The 17,125-nt window shown below is 36.0% G+C and overlaps 1 protein-coding gene across 2 annotated transcripts; it reads left to right on the plus strand.

The window, feature by feature from the left end:
* The first annotated feature begins 104 nt into the window (after positions 1-104).
* LOC126816155 (serine/threonine-protein kinase haspin) lies at positions 105-13,880 on the plus strand. 2 transcript variants are annotated; one of them, XM_050542388.1, is made up of 13 exons: positions 105-239; positions 829-1,037; positions 1,381-1,474; positions 3,183-4,628; positions 5,543-5,658; positions 6,750-6,837; positions 7,785-7,870; positions 9,060-9,122; positions 10,285-10,376; positions 11,063-11,136; positions 11,462-11,693; positions 12,444-12,546; positions 13,467-13,880. In XM_050542388.1, the coding sequence occupies exons 2-13, from the start codon at positions 844-846 to the stop codon at positions 13,672-13,674; spliced, it is 2,796 nt and encodes a 931-aa protein (XP_050398345.1). In that variant the 5' UTR covers positions 105-239; positions 829-843; the 3' UTR covers positions 13,675-13,880. The 2 variants fall into 2 exon arrangements, with proteins under 2 accessions (XP_050398345.1, XP_050398344.1); XM_050542387.1 differs by having other exon boundaries at positions 116-287.
* The last annotated feature ends 3,245 nt before the right edge of the window (positions 13,881-17,125 follow it).

Below are 17,125 nucleotides of genomic sequence, written 5' to 3' on the forward strand. Positions count from 1 at the left end.
TCCGCTCAATAACGGAAGTAAATTAATCCAATCCTAACGGTCCTACCGTTTGGCTTATAAATATTGACAAATGAAATGGTCTGTTACAATTGTTCAAAATAGGCGCCATCTTTGATTTTGGATGTGTCCACTTCATTAATTCAAATTTACAGATGTTTTCTTTAAATTTAAATAAATGATCCTAATATTTTCAAAGATTTGTAAAAGTTTGATGTCGAAGCAAATGATATTTGTGTTTTGTAAGTGAATATTGAGTCATTAGTGAGAAACTGCACTTCAAGCTAACGGTCAAGTTCGATTCATATGACCTATTTTTTTTTTTACCGTTTTTTGTCTTTCGCTCATTATTTTGATTTCACCTCAGTACTGAATATTTCTGTGCTATTCCCTACCCTAATAGCTCAGGTCGTATAGAGAGTAAACAAATAGTCCACATGTTTTGACTTTGTTGAGCTGGGCGTCATGTCATTGAGTCAACTGGTGTGGTTTCGATTCCCAGGTTGTAGGCATACATTACAAGGAGTAGGGTTGCCTGTCCAGTCTCGTGGGTTTTCTCTGTGGCCTCCGTTTTCCTCCCACTGCTAAAGACCCCTACGCGCCACCGAATTATTGAAATATAGTTGAACCATGTGTTAGTCACGAAATGACCTAGTTTGTGTCCAGTGGAGTTTAACCCCATTTCTCTCTCTCTCTGTCTGTCTCTTTCCCTCTCTCCCTTTGTTGAGTTTCACTAGGCTGTAGGCCTACTGTGTAGGCTAGCATGTCATTGTCATGTAACGGAATATAAAAGAAAATGATTATTTACTATTTTATATTATTATATTACAGGTCTGATCTTTTAATATGAAGAGAAAGGGAACAATTAAAACATATGGGCGACATCGAATGAGAGTAGTAGCTGTGGAAGGATGGAGCTCGGATGATGAAAAACAGAAACATGTTTTTAGTTTTAATAATTCTTCATCACATGAATCTAGCAATAGTTCAGGAGGAAATGATAGTTCCTCATTTATCCCAAGAATAACCCGCAGCACAAGGTAAGACATATCCACCCTTGTCCCATTATCTACATTGCGTTGGTCGCTGAGGCGCTAAATTCTGTTAGTCTGAAAATGACCAAAGTTTTGTGTTGATGAGACATAAAGTTGACATTAAAAAAAAGAGTACTGTATGCAGAAATGTGACAATACAAAAATTAACGGTAAATATTGTGTTGAAGAGACATTAAAACCCCAGTTACATTTAGATATTCAGTCCCCTTTTCTCTGATTTGTTAAAAATAAAAGAGAATGAATAGTTACCTATTCATACCATTCCCCCCCCCCCCTTTCTGACTTTCTCTGATTTTGAATGAATTTGTGTATTTTTATTTATCTACAGGAAGAAGTATGTAAACGAAAAACAAAGTCAAAATAAAGAAAACAATTTTGCCAGGTCACGAACAGCTAAATATAGTTATAGAGGCAACTCCTCGGTAAGAACAATCTTCAGGATTAAAACACAGATCTTATTTCATTTTTTTTTTTATAGCTCAAAATTTTGTTTGACTTGTCTTTATCTCATCTGGAAGAGTTGTTATATAACTCAGGTTTTGGTTGATGTGAGGGATAAGTCAATGAAACAGTCTGTTGCAGCGAGTTATTGGCAGCAATGCACGGAACTGTGGGCATACTACCCGAAACATCAACGCTGATTGGTTAATCAAATGTCTGACGCCATAGGGTCAAAAACCTCATGTATGACCCATGACGCGACCTCCCACTACAACTGGTCAGATCTTCATGTAGTACTAGTAGAGGCAAAAATGAAACAAAATATAGATCTGTATTTTAATCGGATTGCTGTAAGAATTATATTTAAACTGTTCATTAAATTTGTTCTGAATGTCGGGAACCCAATTATTATGATAATAATGGATGGATTTTATGATCAAACAGTTGCATCCAGTTCTTGAATATTCTTGCATTCCAGTCAACCTGCTAGATGTAGGCTAAATAGGTACCATGAGGATCGTGTATGGAATTATACTAAAAAAAACCTGTTTTTCTCTGGACAACACATGTTAGGCTCTCTCTAAGAATTAAAGAGTTCAGGGGGATAAATGGGGGTAATCAGGATCAGACTTTGGTGTGGATAAAGCATATTACATATATACACATTATTATTATTAATATCTGTTAAACTGAAATAAAAAGTCGTTAGTCATTCGAAGGCGGTGGTTTGGTGAATATTGTGCTGGCTCAATAACCAGGCAGGGAACCACAATGGCTAAGTGGGTAACATGCTGGCTTGCTATGCTGGAGGTCAATGTCTAATTCCTGCATTGTCCGAGAAAGTTCATCAGGATTTTCTGAAGTGGTTTCCTCTTGTCAGTGGTCCAGGAAAGAGGGCCTAACAAGGAAAACTGTCTAGTTGTTCAGATGGGATAAAAAACCAAGGTCCCATGTATACATTGCCGAGCACGTAAAAGATCCACAGAGTAGGCCATAGTACCGGGTCCGGGCAAACTTTCCCTCGGCACACTGTATGGCATATGCCCGTGTTCATTAGCCCTGTCGGTGCAGAACAGTAAGACATTAAACCCCAATCATATCATTTCACTATCCAGGCGTTACTCAGAATTTTTAATTCACGATTTCCTGTCTCAATAGGGTCTCTGATAGGGAAAACTTTCTCTCGTATTACACTGCATGGTGTATATATCTCTCCCGTAAAAAGGCAAAACCTAGTAACTCACTTTTTTATCAAAATTGAGTTAGGACCAAATTTGTAGTTACTAGGGTATGTGCTTCCTGTTGTTGTACTAGATATTCCAATCTTTTGATTTTGTAAGCAATTACACCCATGACACAACCTAGCAACTTCCTTCATTTGCCTAGTATACCACAGCAAAACCTAGTAACTCAATAGTCAAATCAATGGATGACCTGGGGTTTAATATTCATTCATTACGTTTTCCTTTGTTTTCTCAAAATAAGAAAAAAGTGAGTTACTAGGTTTTGCCTTTTTACGGGAGATCTACCAATCTTCATTAGCTCAGTCTTTGAATAAAAGTAGGACATTAAACCCCATTTCATTGCATCTGTTAGTCCCGACATGACCTACTTTGTTTTCAGTCGATGTTAATGTCCCCCCCCCCCCCCACTGACTTTAATAAAGTTGTAAATATTTTGTTATTTCAGGATAGCGATTGTGAAGTTCGGAGACCAGGATTACGTGATAGCACTAATAAATATAATTCCCGACCCAACACATCAACCAGAGTGACGTCAAAAACTAGCAAATCTCTCTTTCAATCTGTACTTAAAAAGAATACACCCAAACCCAAAAGTAATGAAAATTCATACGACTTCAGTGAACTAGAAGAATACAGTCTACTGGTTGTCTCTGATGGTTCAAAGAATAGTTCCACAACAGCTGCACAAAACCTTAGAGTTCCAGACCAAGCCGGAATCGACACTAGTACTCCGTGTCGAAAAACTGCCATTAAAATAAACAATTGTGATATATCTCATATTGAGGATCTTCAAGACAGTCCGATTTCGACAGACAGATCTCCGTGTATACACGATCCAAAATCGACAACACCGCAATTAGATTTTTCAAGTATTGCTGCTAGTCCATCGTTAGACGAGGAATCGGAAGAAGCCACCAGATCTGAACATATTTCCAACATAGAAGAACTCTCAATCGATGACTCCTCGTTGAGTGATAAACCGCTCGCTTCCATAAACAAACACTTACAGGTTAATAAGCGCACAAGGAACCAGTTATCGCCGAGTCCATTAGCGCTACGAAGTCGAAGTAATTACGATAAAACACAAAGCCTGTTTGATTCTCCCGATCTTTCAAGGCATGCAAAAGTGCAGAGAGTAAGTCCCGAAGATCTAAAGTGTTATATAGATCTGAGTCGCCTTAAGGATAGTTTTATTACCAGACACACGCGAAGTTATGATAAATCTAAAAGTCTTTTCGACAGCAGCGGTAGTAGTAGAAGCAGCAGAAGTTCTCGTCCAGGTGGCAGTACCGGTCGATTGTCGCCTCCATTAGAAAGGGAGTTAACTCTAGATGATACAGAACTTGAAACGGAGGGAGAAGAATTAAGTCATATTATAGAAGAAGATGAAATTAGTAGCGATGATGAGGTGGATAATGATGATGAAAATGATAGTGATTATGTCGATGATGATGATAATGATGATGATGTCGATGATGATGATGATGAAATTGTCTGTGATGATGATAAATTACAAGAGTATTATAAGGGCACAAATGATGAAGATCTGGAAGTGACGCGGTATACCCTAACAGATCTTGCAATTGAAGATGGTGACGAAAGCTCGGAAGAAGACGACTGCTCCTTGGTCAAAAGTGGAAGCCTTGATCCAATATCAGAAGAGGATGAAGAAAGCATGGAGGAGTCCATAGAGTATCATTCTGACAAACATTCATCGAAATTATCTCAGAACGAAAGTCAATCAGAAACGGAAGAAATGTTTCACACAGCCACAGACATGAGTCACAAAGTTCCTGAAAATTCTAGACTTTCTGACCTCAGGAATGAGTCAAAGTCTTGTCTTAAACCTTGCTACACACCAACTACAGCCAATTTATCGAGATCTTTTGTTGTAAGTATTTATCGAGATCTTTTGTTGTAAGTATTTATCGAGATCGAGATCTTTTGTTGTAAGTATTTATCGAGATCTTTTGTTGTAAGTATTTATCGAGATCTTTTGTTGTAAGTATTTATCGAGATCTTTTGTTGTAATTATTTATCGAGATCTTTTGTTGTAAGTATTTAAAGTCTGCAGCACACCAAATAAACTATGCAGGACAGAGGGCCTGACAAGGACAACTGTCTAGTTGTTGGGATGGGACAAAAAATTGAGGTTCCGTGTATACATTGGCATGCACGTAAAAGATCCCTTGCCACTGCTTGGGGAAAATTTCCCTCATAGCACACTGCATGGCGTATGCCCATCTTCATTTTCCCAGTCGGAGGAGAACAGTAGGGCGTTGAATCCCATTATATTTTCATTTCATTTCCACATACTTATGAAAGAACAATTACCAAATTATTTGGGCGCTGATTCTAAGAGTATTCTTTCAGCACTTGTATGTTCAGGTATAATTTACCTCAAAGCGTATGCCCAATCTCTTAGTTGGTGCCGAAAAGTAGGATGTGTTTACAGTTGCCAGACCAACCAACCCTATTTTTGAAGCAAAAATTGTGGACCCCAAACCTTTTTACTCTCATTCCTCCTTCACTATAATACCGTTTTGGATTGTTTTTCTGTGAACAAATTCCGACACTGATACATTGTTATTATTTCCAAAAACCTTGCTCTGTAATTAAGCTAGAAATGCTAGAAAATGGATAATACAAAACCCATGAACAAAAAAGATTTTTCCATCCCACTGACCCTGTTTTTGGCAGCAAATTGACAATAAACACAGGTACATAAAATCATTTCTTGGCCTAAACACTGTTTCATTTTTATTACGGACAATATCTAGAGATATTTACTTGGATGTGTTACAGGAAATGCTGACACCAAATAAAAAGAAGGGATCTATTCCAGATTCTCCAAAATCTAAAATATTATCTCAGTGTCAACAACAGAGGATTGTATCCTTTACCGACTGTATACCCCTAAAGTAAGTTATAATTTCTTTCGAGGGGTATTGGGTAGCCGAGTCTTCAAACTGTGCACGTTGTATCATAAAATCTGTCATTGGGTCAACAACCGTGGTTTCGATTCCCCGGTTGCACGTGACAAGGAGTAGGGTCGCCTGTTCATCCTCGTGGGTTTTCTCCAGTTCCTCCAGTTTCCTCCCACTGCTAAAGACCCCAACACGCAAGTGAGTTATGGAAATAAAATTGAACCGTATGTTAGTCCCGAAATGACCTAGTTTGTGTCGAGTCGATGTTAAACCCCATTTCCCTCCCTCTAATATGAGGCTGTTGGGGGGGTCTAATGCATGCGCTTTAGATCATACGGTCATTGAGTCAAGTGCCATGGGTTTTCTCTGGTTTCTTCCCATGTTGTAAGCAAATTATTGAAATAAAATTGAACTGTGTGTTGGTCCCGAAATAACATAGTTTGTGTTGAGTGGACAGTAAACCCCATTTCTTTCTCTCCCCTGTCATCTATGTAAAGTAGTGAGTTTGAACCCATGTATCCATGTACTGAGTTGTGGGATAGGCTGTGTAACCTCATGGGTTATCTCTTGTAAAATTGCTTTTGAAAATAAGAGGCTAAGTATAATGCTTAAAGTATATTGCGTTCATATTCAATAAAGGGAGATAATCATTTTCAGTGGCAAATAACTCTGAAATCGCTTGTCTATCATAAATGTATTAAAGGAAGAAATATTCTTTAATTATCGTGGCTCAGTGAATAAGGTGCTGGCTCGCTAAGTTGTTTTCCCTTGTCAGTAGTGCAGGAAAGAGGGCTTTGGTTTGGTTTATTTCCAGTACAGTCTTGGGCGCGTTAGTCAAATGACATGGTTTCAATTCTCTGCTTTTATGTGACAAGGGGTAATGTTGCCTGTCCAACCTTGTTGGTTTTTGTCTGATCCTCGGTTTCCTCCCATTGCTAAAGATCACCGTGCAAATGAATTATTGAACTATAAGTATAATTAAACCCAGTGTTAGTCTAATTGATCTAGTTTGTGTCAAGTGGACATTAAACCTCATCTCTCTCTCTTGCTGTACATGATACAGGATGTGTTATATCTTTATACAGGATGTTGAACGAATGTACGAAGATAGGGGAAGGAGTTTATGGAGAAGTGTTTAGAGCTTTTAGAAATGGTAAATCGGTTGCTATTAAGGTAAGAATAATAATATAGTGAAATGCAGTGTAACGACCCACTCAGTATTATGGACAACTCATGTATACGACCATATTTTATAAGAACCAATTTTTATACGCCGACATGGAAATGTGGTGGTATATTGCCGTTGGTCCGTCTGTCCGTCAGTACGTCGTCCACAATTTTTTGTGAACACTCTACAGACTACATTGATCATCTGATTGTTTTGAAATTGATATATGTTGTTTGCATTAGTAAGACGAAGACGCCTATTTAATTTAATAACTTCCGTTAATTTCTTCTGGAGTTATGGCCCTTGTTTCACTTTGTTGTACATTGTGAATGCTCTGACGACAAAAGTTATTATCCGATCTGTATGAAATTTATATGTATCATTTAAATTAGTAAAAAGAAGTCTATTGTATGATCTGTATGAAATTTATATTTGAATAAGTAATAAGAAAAAGCCTGTCGAATTTCAACAATTTCTGTAGATTACTTCCAGTGTTATGGCCCTTGTTTTAGCTTTAAGAACCTTGTGAACGAAAATTATAATGTCATCTGTATGAAATTGTCTATTAAATGCCCCTAATTACCTACAAAAGAATAAATGTGCAACAACTCTTGTCAACCGCTCGGACGATTTAGCTGCTGTGGGCGTATGTTTTGTTGCCTGGCAACCTATCTTTTTCTTCTATATTCCTTTTATGTACTGATCACTCCATAAAACTAATGTATTTATCACACCTTGAAACTATGTACTTATCACTCATGAAACTATGTACTTGTCACACCTTGAAACTACTGTATGTACTTATCACTCCATGAAAATACGTATTTATCACAGAATTACACCATGTATTTATCACACTATCAAACTATGTATCGATGACTCCTTGAAACTATTTATTACTACAGGTACATGAAACTGTATGATTTTAAACTTTTTTTTTTGTATATTTCAGATTATTCCAATTGAAGGGTATTTTTTAGTAAATGATGAAAGACAGAAAACATTTGCCGAAGTACTTCCTGAAGTATTAATATCTATGTAAGTATTGGTATATAGAACATTAGACAAATGATAAGCGATATGTATACATGTATCCTAGAGAGAGAGAAATGGGATTTAACACCCACTTATATGAGAGTCCGAAGTTAGAATTGTCCCCAGTTACAACTAATACTGTTATTTCCATTTCATTTAATTATTTACATTTTCTATGATACAATTTAGTTAATAAATATATTTATATAGAGAGAGAGAAATGGGGTTTAACGTCCACCAGACACAATCTAGTTAATTTCGGGGCTAAAATATGGTTCAATTTTATTTGAATAATTAGCTTCCATGTAGGGGTCTTTAGCAGTCAGAGGGACCAGGAGAAAACCCACAATGCTGTACAGACGACCCTACTTCATGTCATGTACAAACTGGGTATCAAAACCACACCACTTTGACTCGATAGACCTATTTGGTCCCATTCACCAACTCTCCTTTGCTGTGAATCAATCGGATAGAAGACGCTTGTCTCAACAGGCATTATGCAAGAACTAAATCTGCCATTGCCGGTCTTTCTTAGGGCTTGAAATGTTATAATTAGATTAGAATGTTCTTGCCATTTAATGATTTAATTTAAAAATGGATAATGGAGACTTTGTTTATTATTATCTACACTGTTCTTTGGCTAAGAGTGAAGTAAATTGACTGAAATTTTCAATATATTCCCTTTTCATTATCTATTTTTTAACTATTATAGCAAGAACTGTCAGCTCTTTATATCTAATCATACACTACAGCCTACTCTTATATCAAATTCCAACTGTCAAGGGATCTTTTACATGCACGCCAATGTGTACACGGGACCTCGGTTTTTTGTCCCATCCGAACGACTAGACAGCTGTCCTTGTCAGGCCCTCCGTCTTGCATCACTGACAAAGGGGAAATCACGCCGGAAAATCTGGATGAACTTTTTCGGACAATGCAGAGATCGAACACCTGACCTCCAGTCTAGCGAGCCAACGTCTTACTTAGCTACTGTGGCCCCCCTAATCTTACATAATGCTCCTTTAAGTCATCTGAAGAGGATGCCAATACGTTATACCGTTGTAGATTCTGAACAGAATTAAATCATTTTTTTTGACTGACCTTTCTTTTAGAGATTCAACTTACACAATATTGTAAATCCATCAAATGGCTGTCAACAGTTTTAATTATAAAATGCGTTATTTTGTTACAGTGAATTAAGTGAATTGAGAAACAATAAACAAACAAAAACCGAGAATTTCTGTCAAGTTAACAGGTTTGTACAAATTGAAATATTTTACATTCATAAGTAGACAACACAGCTGAAGGCTGGTAAAACGTTTTTATTTCTGAATCTTGGTGCCGAGTTAACAAAGCATTCTCAGACTTGAGTTAAGAATTTAATCAAAATTGTAACATGGATGGGAAATCTCCCTTTGTTCTTTTCGTTGAATAAGCAGATTGTTTTCCCTCTAGTAGATTGGGTGGAGCTTAAACGTACAATAACTAGACATGTTCAATGTTATTGCACACTTTTGCTGGTTTACACTAGTTTTAGTAGAAATCATATAGAGAAGTGGGGTGGGTTTTCTGTCCAATAACATTAAGCATGTTGAGCAGTTGTCAATGTTACAATTTATTTATAGCACACTTCATTCGTTAACAGGTTTAATCCCGCCGCCTTCGGCATCTGGTTAAACCTGTTAACTCATGAAATAACTTGTTAAACTTTTGTTGTTTTAATGTATCAAATACATCAATAATAAACTATGTGTTTATGGATCAAACATATTTCTCATAAACAGTAATTGAAATTTGAGTTAATTCTTAACTTAAATCTGAGAATGTGTTGTGAACTCAGAACATGATCTGATAGATTTCAGAAATAAATAAAAGGAGGGCTATTGCTGCTGCTTTGAGGATGCTTTAAATCATCTTTTCAATGCACTCTACATGTACTTCAAATTCTAATTCACAAATATTCCTTTATTTGCACAGCATTTACAATTTGTACACAAACAAACCTTGTTTTTTTTTGTGCCCTAATTGATTGATGTAGGAACACTAATTAAACATACATTATGCAAGAGCTAAATCTGCCTATTGCAGGTCTTTCTTTAGGCCTGAAATGTTATCTAAGTGTTATCTGATTTTAAGTAGATTAGAACAGTTAGGCCATTTAATGATTTAATATAAAAATGGAGAAGCGAGGCTAAGCTTCAAACAACCAGTACGAGTGTTACAATTAATGCACACATCTTGTCAAAACTTCAAAGGCTAGTATCTTCGCATGCAGTAGAGTAATTTAAATGGAGTTTTCAATATATTCATTTTGCATTATCTATTTTCGAACTATTATAGCAAGAATGGTTAGCTCTTTATCTAAACCTTACATAATGTATCTTTAATAAATATATGGAATTTTATTTTTTTTTTAGCGTTTGTTGTGTAAAGGGAGCTTACCCTAAACAGTTGTTAAAACAGTGGGATGATTATAATGAAAAATCAGGATCAGAAAACGATCGACCCGGTAATTACTTATTTTTACACCAAATCATTTTTATAGGCCTTCTTTTATTATAGGGGGGTTGGGATGGCTGAATGGTTAGCGTGCTCGCGCTGTATCATAAAGTCTGTCATTGAGTCGACTGGCGTGGTTTCGAATCCCCAGTTGTTCGTGACAAGGAGTAGGGTTGCCTGTCCAACCTCGTGGGTTTTCTCCGGGTCATCCAGTTTCCTGCCACTGCTAAAGATCCCTATGCGCAAGCGAATTATTGAAAAAAAATAAAAACCATATGTTAGTCCTGAAATGACAGAGTTTGTGTCGAGTGGATGTTAAACCCCATTTCTCTCTCTCTCTCTCTTTTATTATGATTGAGAATTCCGATGTCCCTCTTCAAACAGAGAAAGAAAAGTGGTTTAACGTCCTACTTTTCTGCACCAACTGGGCTAATGAAGGCTGACATACGCTAAACAGTGTGCTATGAGAGAACATTATGTATGGACAATGGCACTGTCAAGGGGTCTTTTATGTGCACACCAATGTGTAGGCTACACTAAACCTTGGATTTTTATACTATATGAACGACTAGAAACTGTTTCTTGTCAGTCTGTTTGTCCTGCACCATTGACAAGGCGTTTGAAATGTCTCCTCAATACGCTCTTAATATAAGTAACTATTACACCCCTAATGGAAGTGATGTGTTTTTCTTTCAGATATATTTGATGCTGACCAGTTATTTATTGTATTTGAGTTTGCTGATGGCGGATGTGATCTGGAATCATTCAAGGTAGATAAATAATTTACTTACTTTGACTTCATGACAGTAACAAAAAGTATGCAAGGGAATTCAAATTGTATATTTTATTTTGCCCTGATCTAAATTAATATGCATATTCAATAATTAGTTGGGTCCTCCGGTTTCCTCCGACTGTTAAAGAAGTGCAAGCAAGTTATCAAAATAAAATTGAACCATACGTTAGTCCCGAAATGACCTAATTTGTGTTGAAACCGTCCCACTCCTTTTGCATTAGATCAAATTAATCGCAGGCAAAAACACTGCGGAAACAGGCCTTAATGTATTCAATTACGATAATGAATATTATGTATTTCAGTTTGATAATCCTTTAGAAGCTAAAAGTGTTATACAGCAAAGTATTTACGCCCTGGCTGTAGCTGAAGAGGCATTTGAGTTTGAACATCGTGATCTACACATAGGAAATGTTTTAGTTAAAAGAACCGAAGATAAAATGAAAAGTTTTCATCTGAATGATGAAACTGTAGAAATAGAATCTAATGGCGTCCATGTTTGTATAATAGATTTCACTATGTCCAGGTTGATGAAGGGTTAGTTTTAATATTTTATACATAATGTCTTTATACACCCACATTTTTAATAGTAAGTGTAGGGTCGCCTGTCCAACCTCGTGGTTTTCTCCGGGTCCTCCGGTTTCCTCCAACTGCTAAAGACCCCTATGCGCAAGTGAATTATTGAAATAAATTTGAACCTTATGTTAGTCCCAAAATGACCTAGTTTGTGTTGAGTGGAAGATAAATCCCATTTCTCTGTCTGTCTGTCTCTCTCTCTCTGTTGCTTGAGGAAGTTCCTCAGAATTTTTGGCGTGATATCCCCTTGTCAGTTGTTTAGGATGGAGGGTCGGGCAAGTACCGTAACAGTAATTTATTTATAAATGTTTTATTTTATGGATGTTTTGGTGATTTAATTATAAATGTTATATTTTGTAGATGTTTTGGTGATTTATTTATGTTTTATTTTGTAGATGTTTTGCTGATTTATTTATGTTTTATTTTGTAGATGTTTTTGTAGATGTTTTGCTGATTTATTTATGTTTTATTTTGTAGATGTTTTGCTGATTAAGTTTTAAATGTTATATTTTGTAGATGTTTTGGTGATTTAGTTATAAAATGTTATATTTTATTGATGTTTTGGTGATTTATTTATGAATGTTTTATTTTGTAGATATTTTGGTGATTTATTTATAAATGTTATATTTTGTAGATGTTTTGGCGATTTAATTAAAATGTTATATTTTGTAGTTGTTTTGGTGATTTAGTTATAAATGTTATATTTTGTAGATGGTTTGGTGATCCACTGTGATCTAGCAGATGATGAGACGTTATTTCAAGGAAAGGGAGATTATCAGTTTGATATTTATAGATTAATGAAAGATCATAATGAGTAGGTTGTTTGTTTGTTTATCGTAATACTTGATACAGAATTGAATGAATGGAATCCTGCGATTGAGCATGAAAACGGTACCTCCAACTTCTCTGAAACATTGTTTGATTATGTTTTGATTCTTATGAAGGCAAGATGGCTGTGGGTAAGACACTGGCTCACTAACCACAAGGGTTGGGTCAAAGAAGATTCTTTGGGATTTTTCAGCATGTGGTCCCATGTCAGTGACTGGACGCTCGGATGGCGTGAAAAACAGGTACTGTGTACATGGTTGTGTGCTCATTAAAAACAATCCCTTGACAACAGAAATTTGAGTTTTTCAGCTTGTGTTCCCATGTCAGTGACTAGGAGTTCGGATGAGGTGGAAAAAAGGTCCAGTGTGCATGGTTGTGTGCCTATAAAAAAAAATCCTTGACAGCAGAAATTTGACTAAGAGTATGCAGATATGCTGCTGTCTTGACAAGCCTTCCTTTATAATATGAAATGAAATGAAATGAAACAGGGTTTTACGTCTTACTGTTCTTCTCCGACTGGGCTAATGAAGACGGGCATACGCCATACTATACAGGGTGCTATGAGGGAAATTTTGCCTGGAGTGTGAAGCTATGGCCTGCTCTTACATCAAATTCCAACTGCCAAGGGATCTTTATGTGCACTCCAATGTTTTTCGTACCAATTGAATGACTAGACAGTTGTCCTTGGCAGGTCCTCCGTCCTGCACCACTGACAAGGGGAAACCACCCTTATAATACACTGCATGGCATATGCCAGTCTTCATTTGCCCAGGCGGTGCAGAAAAGTAAATGTTAAGTGATGAGGATTATGTCGATATTCCCAATTTGACTGACAATGACAAAGATTGTATTAAGTGGGATGTAAAGTGAAATAAAGGAATAAACTCTAATGTTTTCTATTTTCAGAAATAAATGGGAAGCCTTCCAACCGTATTCTAATGTTTTGTGGATTCATTACTTAACTGATGCTATATTAAAGAGGAAGAAATTTAAGAGTAACACTCGATTAGATCGAGAAATCTTGAAAGAAATTCGAACATTTTATAAGGAATTGTTAGAGTATAACAGTGCTAGACATTTAGTTCTGGTTTCAGAATTCTGTCAGTCTTCCTGATTATGGAGATGTGCTTTTACCGGTAGTTGAAATATATCTGGATGTATGTGTGTTGTGCGGTCAGCTCTTTGAAATACGCCTGGATGGATGTTACTGAATGTCTGAAATATGTCAGACGAGATGTCTATGATACTTGGTCCGCTCTTTGAAATACGTCTGGATGTATGTTACTGGATGTCTGAAATATGTCAGACTGGATGTCTATGATACTTTGAAATACGTCTGGATGTATGTTACTGGATGTCTGAAATATGTCAGATTGGATGTCTATGATACTTGGTCCGCTCTTTGAAATATATCAGACTGGATGTCTCTGTTGCATGGTCCACTCTTTGAAATATGTCTGGATGTCTGTCGCTTGGTCTGCTCTTTCAAATACGTCTGGATGTCTGTGTTACAGTACACACAGGTGGAAGTATGAAATTAGAATAGCTGAGTATTTCCCACACACACTGCATGGAAATAAAAAAACTTTGAGGATTGAAAATAAAAAATAGTTGGCAGATTATAGTCCGTAAAAATTTGTAATATTCAGACGAATGTCATCCATATTGTTACAGTGGTATTGTAAAGAAACACCTATTTAATGGAACAATATCGTGGGTAAACAGGTTATAGAGAGCCTGTGAATTTCTATATCTACATACATGTATATACCCTTTACACATTGATTTATGAAAAATAACTAAAACTTGTCGATGTACATCTAGTCTGTCCTATCTTTGAAATACATCTAAATGGTTGTATTACTTGGTTCACATTTGCTTCTTCTGAGACGACACATACTTTTTCCTGATGGTAATAGAAGTACAGAAATTTTATTTTATCATCATTTGAGTGATTAAGCAATCCCTTGCAAACTACAGTAATCTTTCATCTCTAAAATAAATGTTAGTCCAGAAATGGTTCAGTGATGAATTGAAAATTACTTTAGTTAAAAGATGTACTTGGCTTAATATGAAAGTTGAATCTCTACAATGAATGTTTGTCCAAAAATGGTTCAATTCCTTTTAGTATTGACAAAGATATGAATTGAAAATTACTCTAGTTAAAAGAGATTGGTATATGGCTTTAATATGACTGCCTTGTATAAATTTAAATCATGTATGAAAATCAAATATTTATATATGAATGGTTGATTTCTACTGATCTATTCAGTAGTCGGATTTTCTTTGTTTGAAATATGTAAATACCATGGTTATTAAGTTATAAATAACTCTGCCCTTTTTAAATATGGTTAGAAATCTATGAGTGGCGAGTCGCCGTCCCAGATTTCTCTCATAAAGCAACTAGTTTCGTTCATTTCGAACTTATCAGGCTTAAATGAAATCGTGTGGATGTTCCCTTTATATAGTTGTTGGGGACCGGAGCACAAAGAGGGTTTCGGATGGACCTGCGCAGTGCTGTATCAACGGAGCAACTGCTTCCGTTTAATGGTGAACAGAGAGATCCCACCATTGTTCAATTTAGTAAGCCCTCCCAAAAGAAATGGCACCCTCCAAAAATGCCATTCAAATCATTTAGAAGGCTGATATGCAAGTAGAAATGTTACGATACAAATAATTGGGCTTATCGTGACTGATCCTGACTGAGACAGAAATGATATGTCACGATGTCACGTTGGATAATTTTTGAACCATTTTAAATCGAAATGGATTCACACTTGAACTTTTGCAACGATGGGTATATGATTTCAAAAGATTTAGTCCCGAATTCTCCCCACATTCTTTATATTTATATCTTTTAAATATGGTTAAATGATAATCTATTATTAGAATTTCTGGATGAAAGATGTAAACCATACTAGTTGTTCTAGTGTGAATATACATGTTGTGTGTACAGTGTACACTGTGTTATAAATATATTGGGTGGTTGGATGGCCGAATGGTTAGCGCACGCTGTATCATAAGGTCTGTCATTGAGTCAATTGGCATGGTTTCGATTCTCCAGTTGTATGTGACAAGGAGTAGGGTCGCCTGTCCAATCTCATGGGTTTTCTCTGAGTTCTCCGATTTCCTCCCACTGCTAAAGACCCTTATGCGTAAGCGAATTATTGAAATAAAATTGAACTATATGTTAGCCCTGAAATGACCTAGTTTGTGTCGAGTGGTTGTTAAACCCCATTTCTCTCTATATATATAAATATATTTATTAACTAAATTGTATCATAGAAAATATAAATAAGTAAATGGATTGTTTGACAGGACTGGAAATAACAGTATTAGTTGTAACTGGGGACAATTATAACTTCAGACTCCGGTATAAAAACTCTTTATCTTCACAGGAATTATCAGTAAGCTGAAAATTATCAGTGTACGACTCTCTACCAGTAACAGTAACCGATTTTCTTGTTTTGTTTTACACGATTCTATAAATCATTGTTTGAGATATATGAAGTGGCCAAATGGGTTTTAGATCATAAAGATCTGTCATTGAGTCAAGTGGTGTGGTTTTGATTCCCTGCTTGTACGTGACATAAAGGAGGTTTGCCACTCCAACCTCATGGGTTTTCTCCGGTTCCTTTGCCTCCTCAAATGCTTAAAACACCTACATGCAATTGAATTATTGAAATAAAATTAAACTATATGTTCGTCGCGAAATGACCTAGTTTTTTAATACCCTATTTCTCTCTCCCTCTGTTCTGGTTCAACCATAGCAAAGATATCAATGTTGAATATATATCTGGAATGTACATGTACCTCACCAGTTGTATTGTATGTGTGAAATTTGGGGAATTCCAACATTGGTGCATTAATATTTTATGTGTGTTATTGATATATTTGTTAACTATGCTGTACTGTATGAAAATAAAACAAAAACCTGAAATTGTTAATTTTATTGTCTTAGATTAAAGATGCATTATGTAAGATTTAGATAGAGAGCTAGTACTTCTTCCTACAGTAGTTCTATAATAGATAATGAAAAATGAATATATTGAAAATTTCATTCAAATTATTTTATCCTAGGCGACGTTTTTAGAAGATGAAACAGAGACTGTTTATTATCATAGCAACAGTACTTGACAACCAAGACTTAAGTCTCAATTATCCATTTTATAGTTAAATTCAGAGATTGATTATAGACTTGTCATGGGAATAAATGACAAAATAATTATTTATGTAACATTTAAAGTCAGAAAAAAGATTTTAATTGTCCCTGTACTCTCCTCCCCCTCCTCCCGTAAGCGGGAACTTTTACTGTACATTTGAAGTCAGTGACAACCAGGCAATACAATCAAGATGGTCAGTTATCCCCCCTCAATATATTTATCAGCTAACTGTGACATGTTGGGCTCTTTGTAGATATAAAGAACATCGGAATGCTGAAAAGAAATGTCAGCCATTGGAGGTGAATTACTGGTCTTAATCCCGATTTTAAAAATGGTGTTGCCTCCCTTATATAATTAGTGAACCGAATGTAAATAATTGTCACATGACTTGTTTCACATGAC

Source organism: Patella vulgata, chromosome 3, assembly GCF_932274485.2.
Source record: "Patella vulgata chromosome 3, xgPatVulg1.2, whole genome shotgun sequence".
Classification (NCBI taxonomy): Eukaryota; Metazoa; Mollusca; class Gastropoda; family Patellidae; genus Patella; species Patella vulgata.

Bases quoted from the DNA above. Each gene is read 5' to 3' on its own strand.
- LOC126816155 (XM_050542388.1), top strand. From the start codon at position 844: ATGAAGAGAAAGGGAACAATTAAAACATATGGGCGACATCGAATGAGA. The intron at 5,659-6,749 runs GTAAGTTATAAT...ATCTTTATACAG, and splicing joins ACCGACTGTATACCCCTAAA to GATGTTGAACGAATGTACGA. The intron at 7,871-9,059 runs GTAAGTATTGGT...ATTTTGTTACAG, and splicing joins CCTGAAGTATTAATATCTAT to TGAATTAAGTGAATTGAGAA.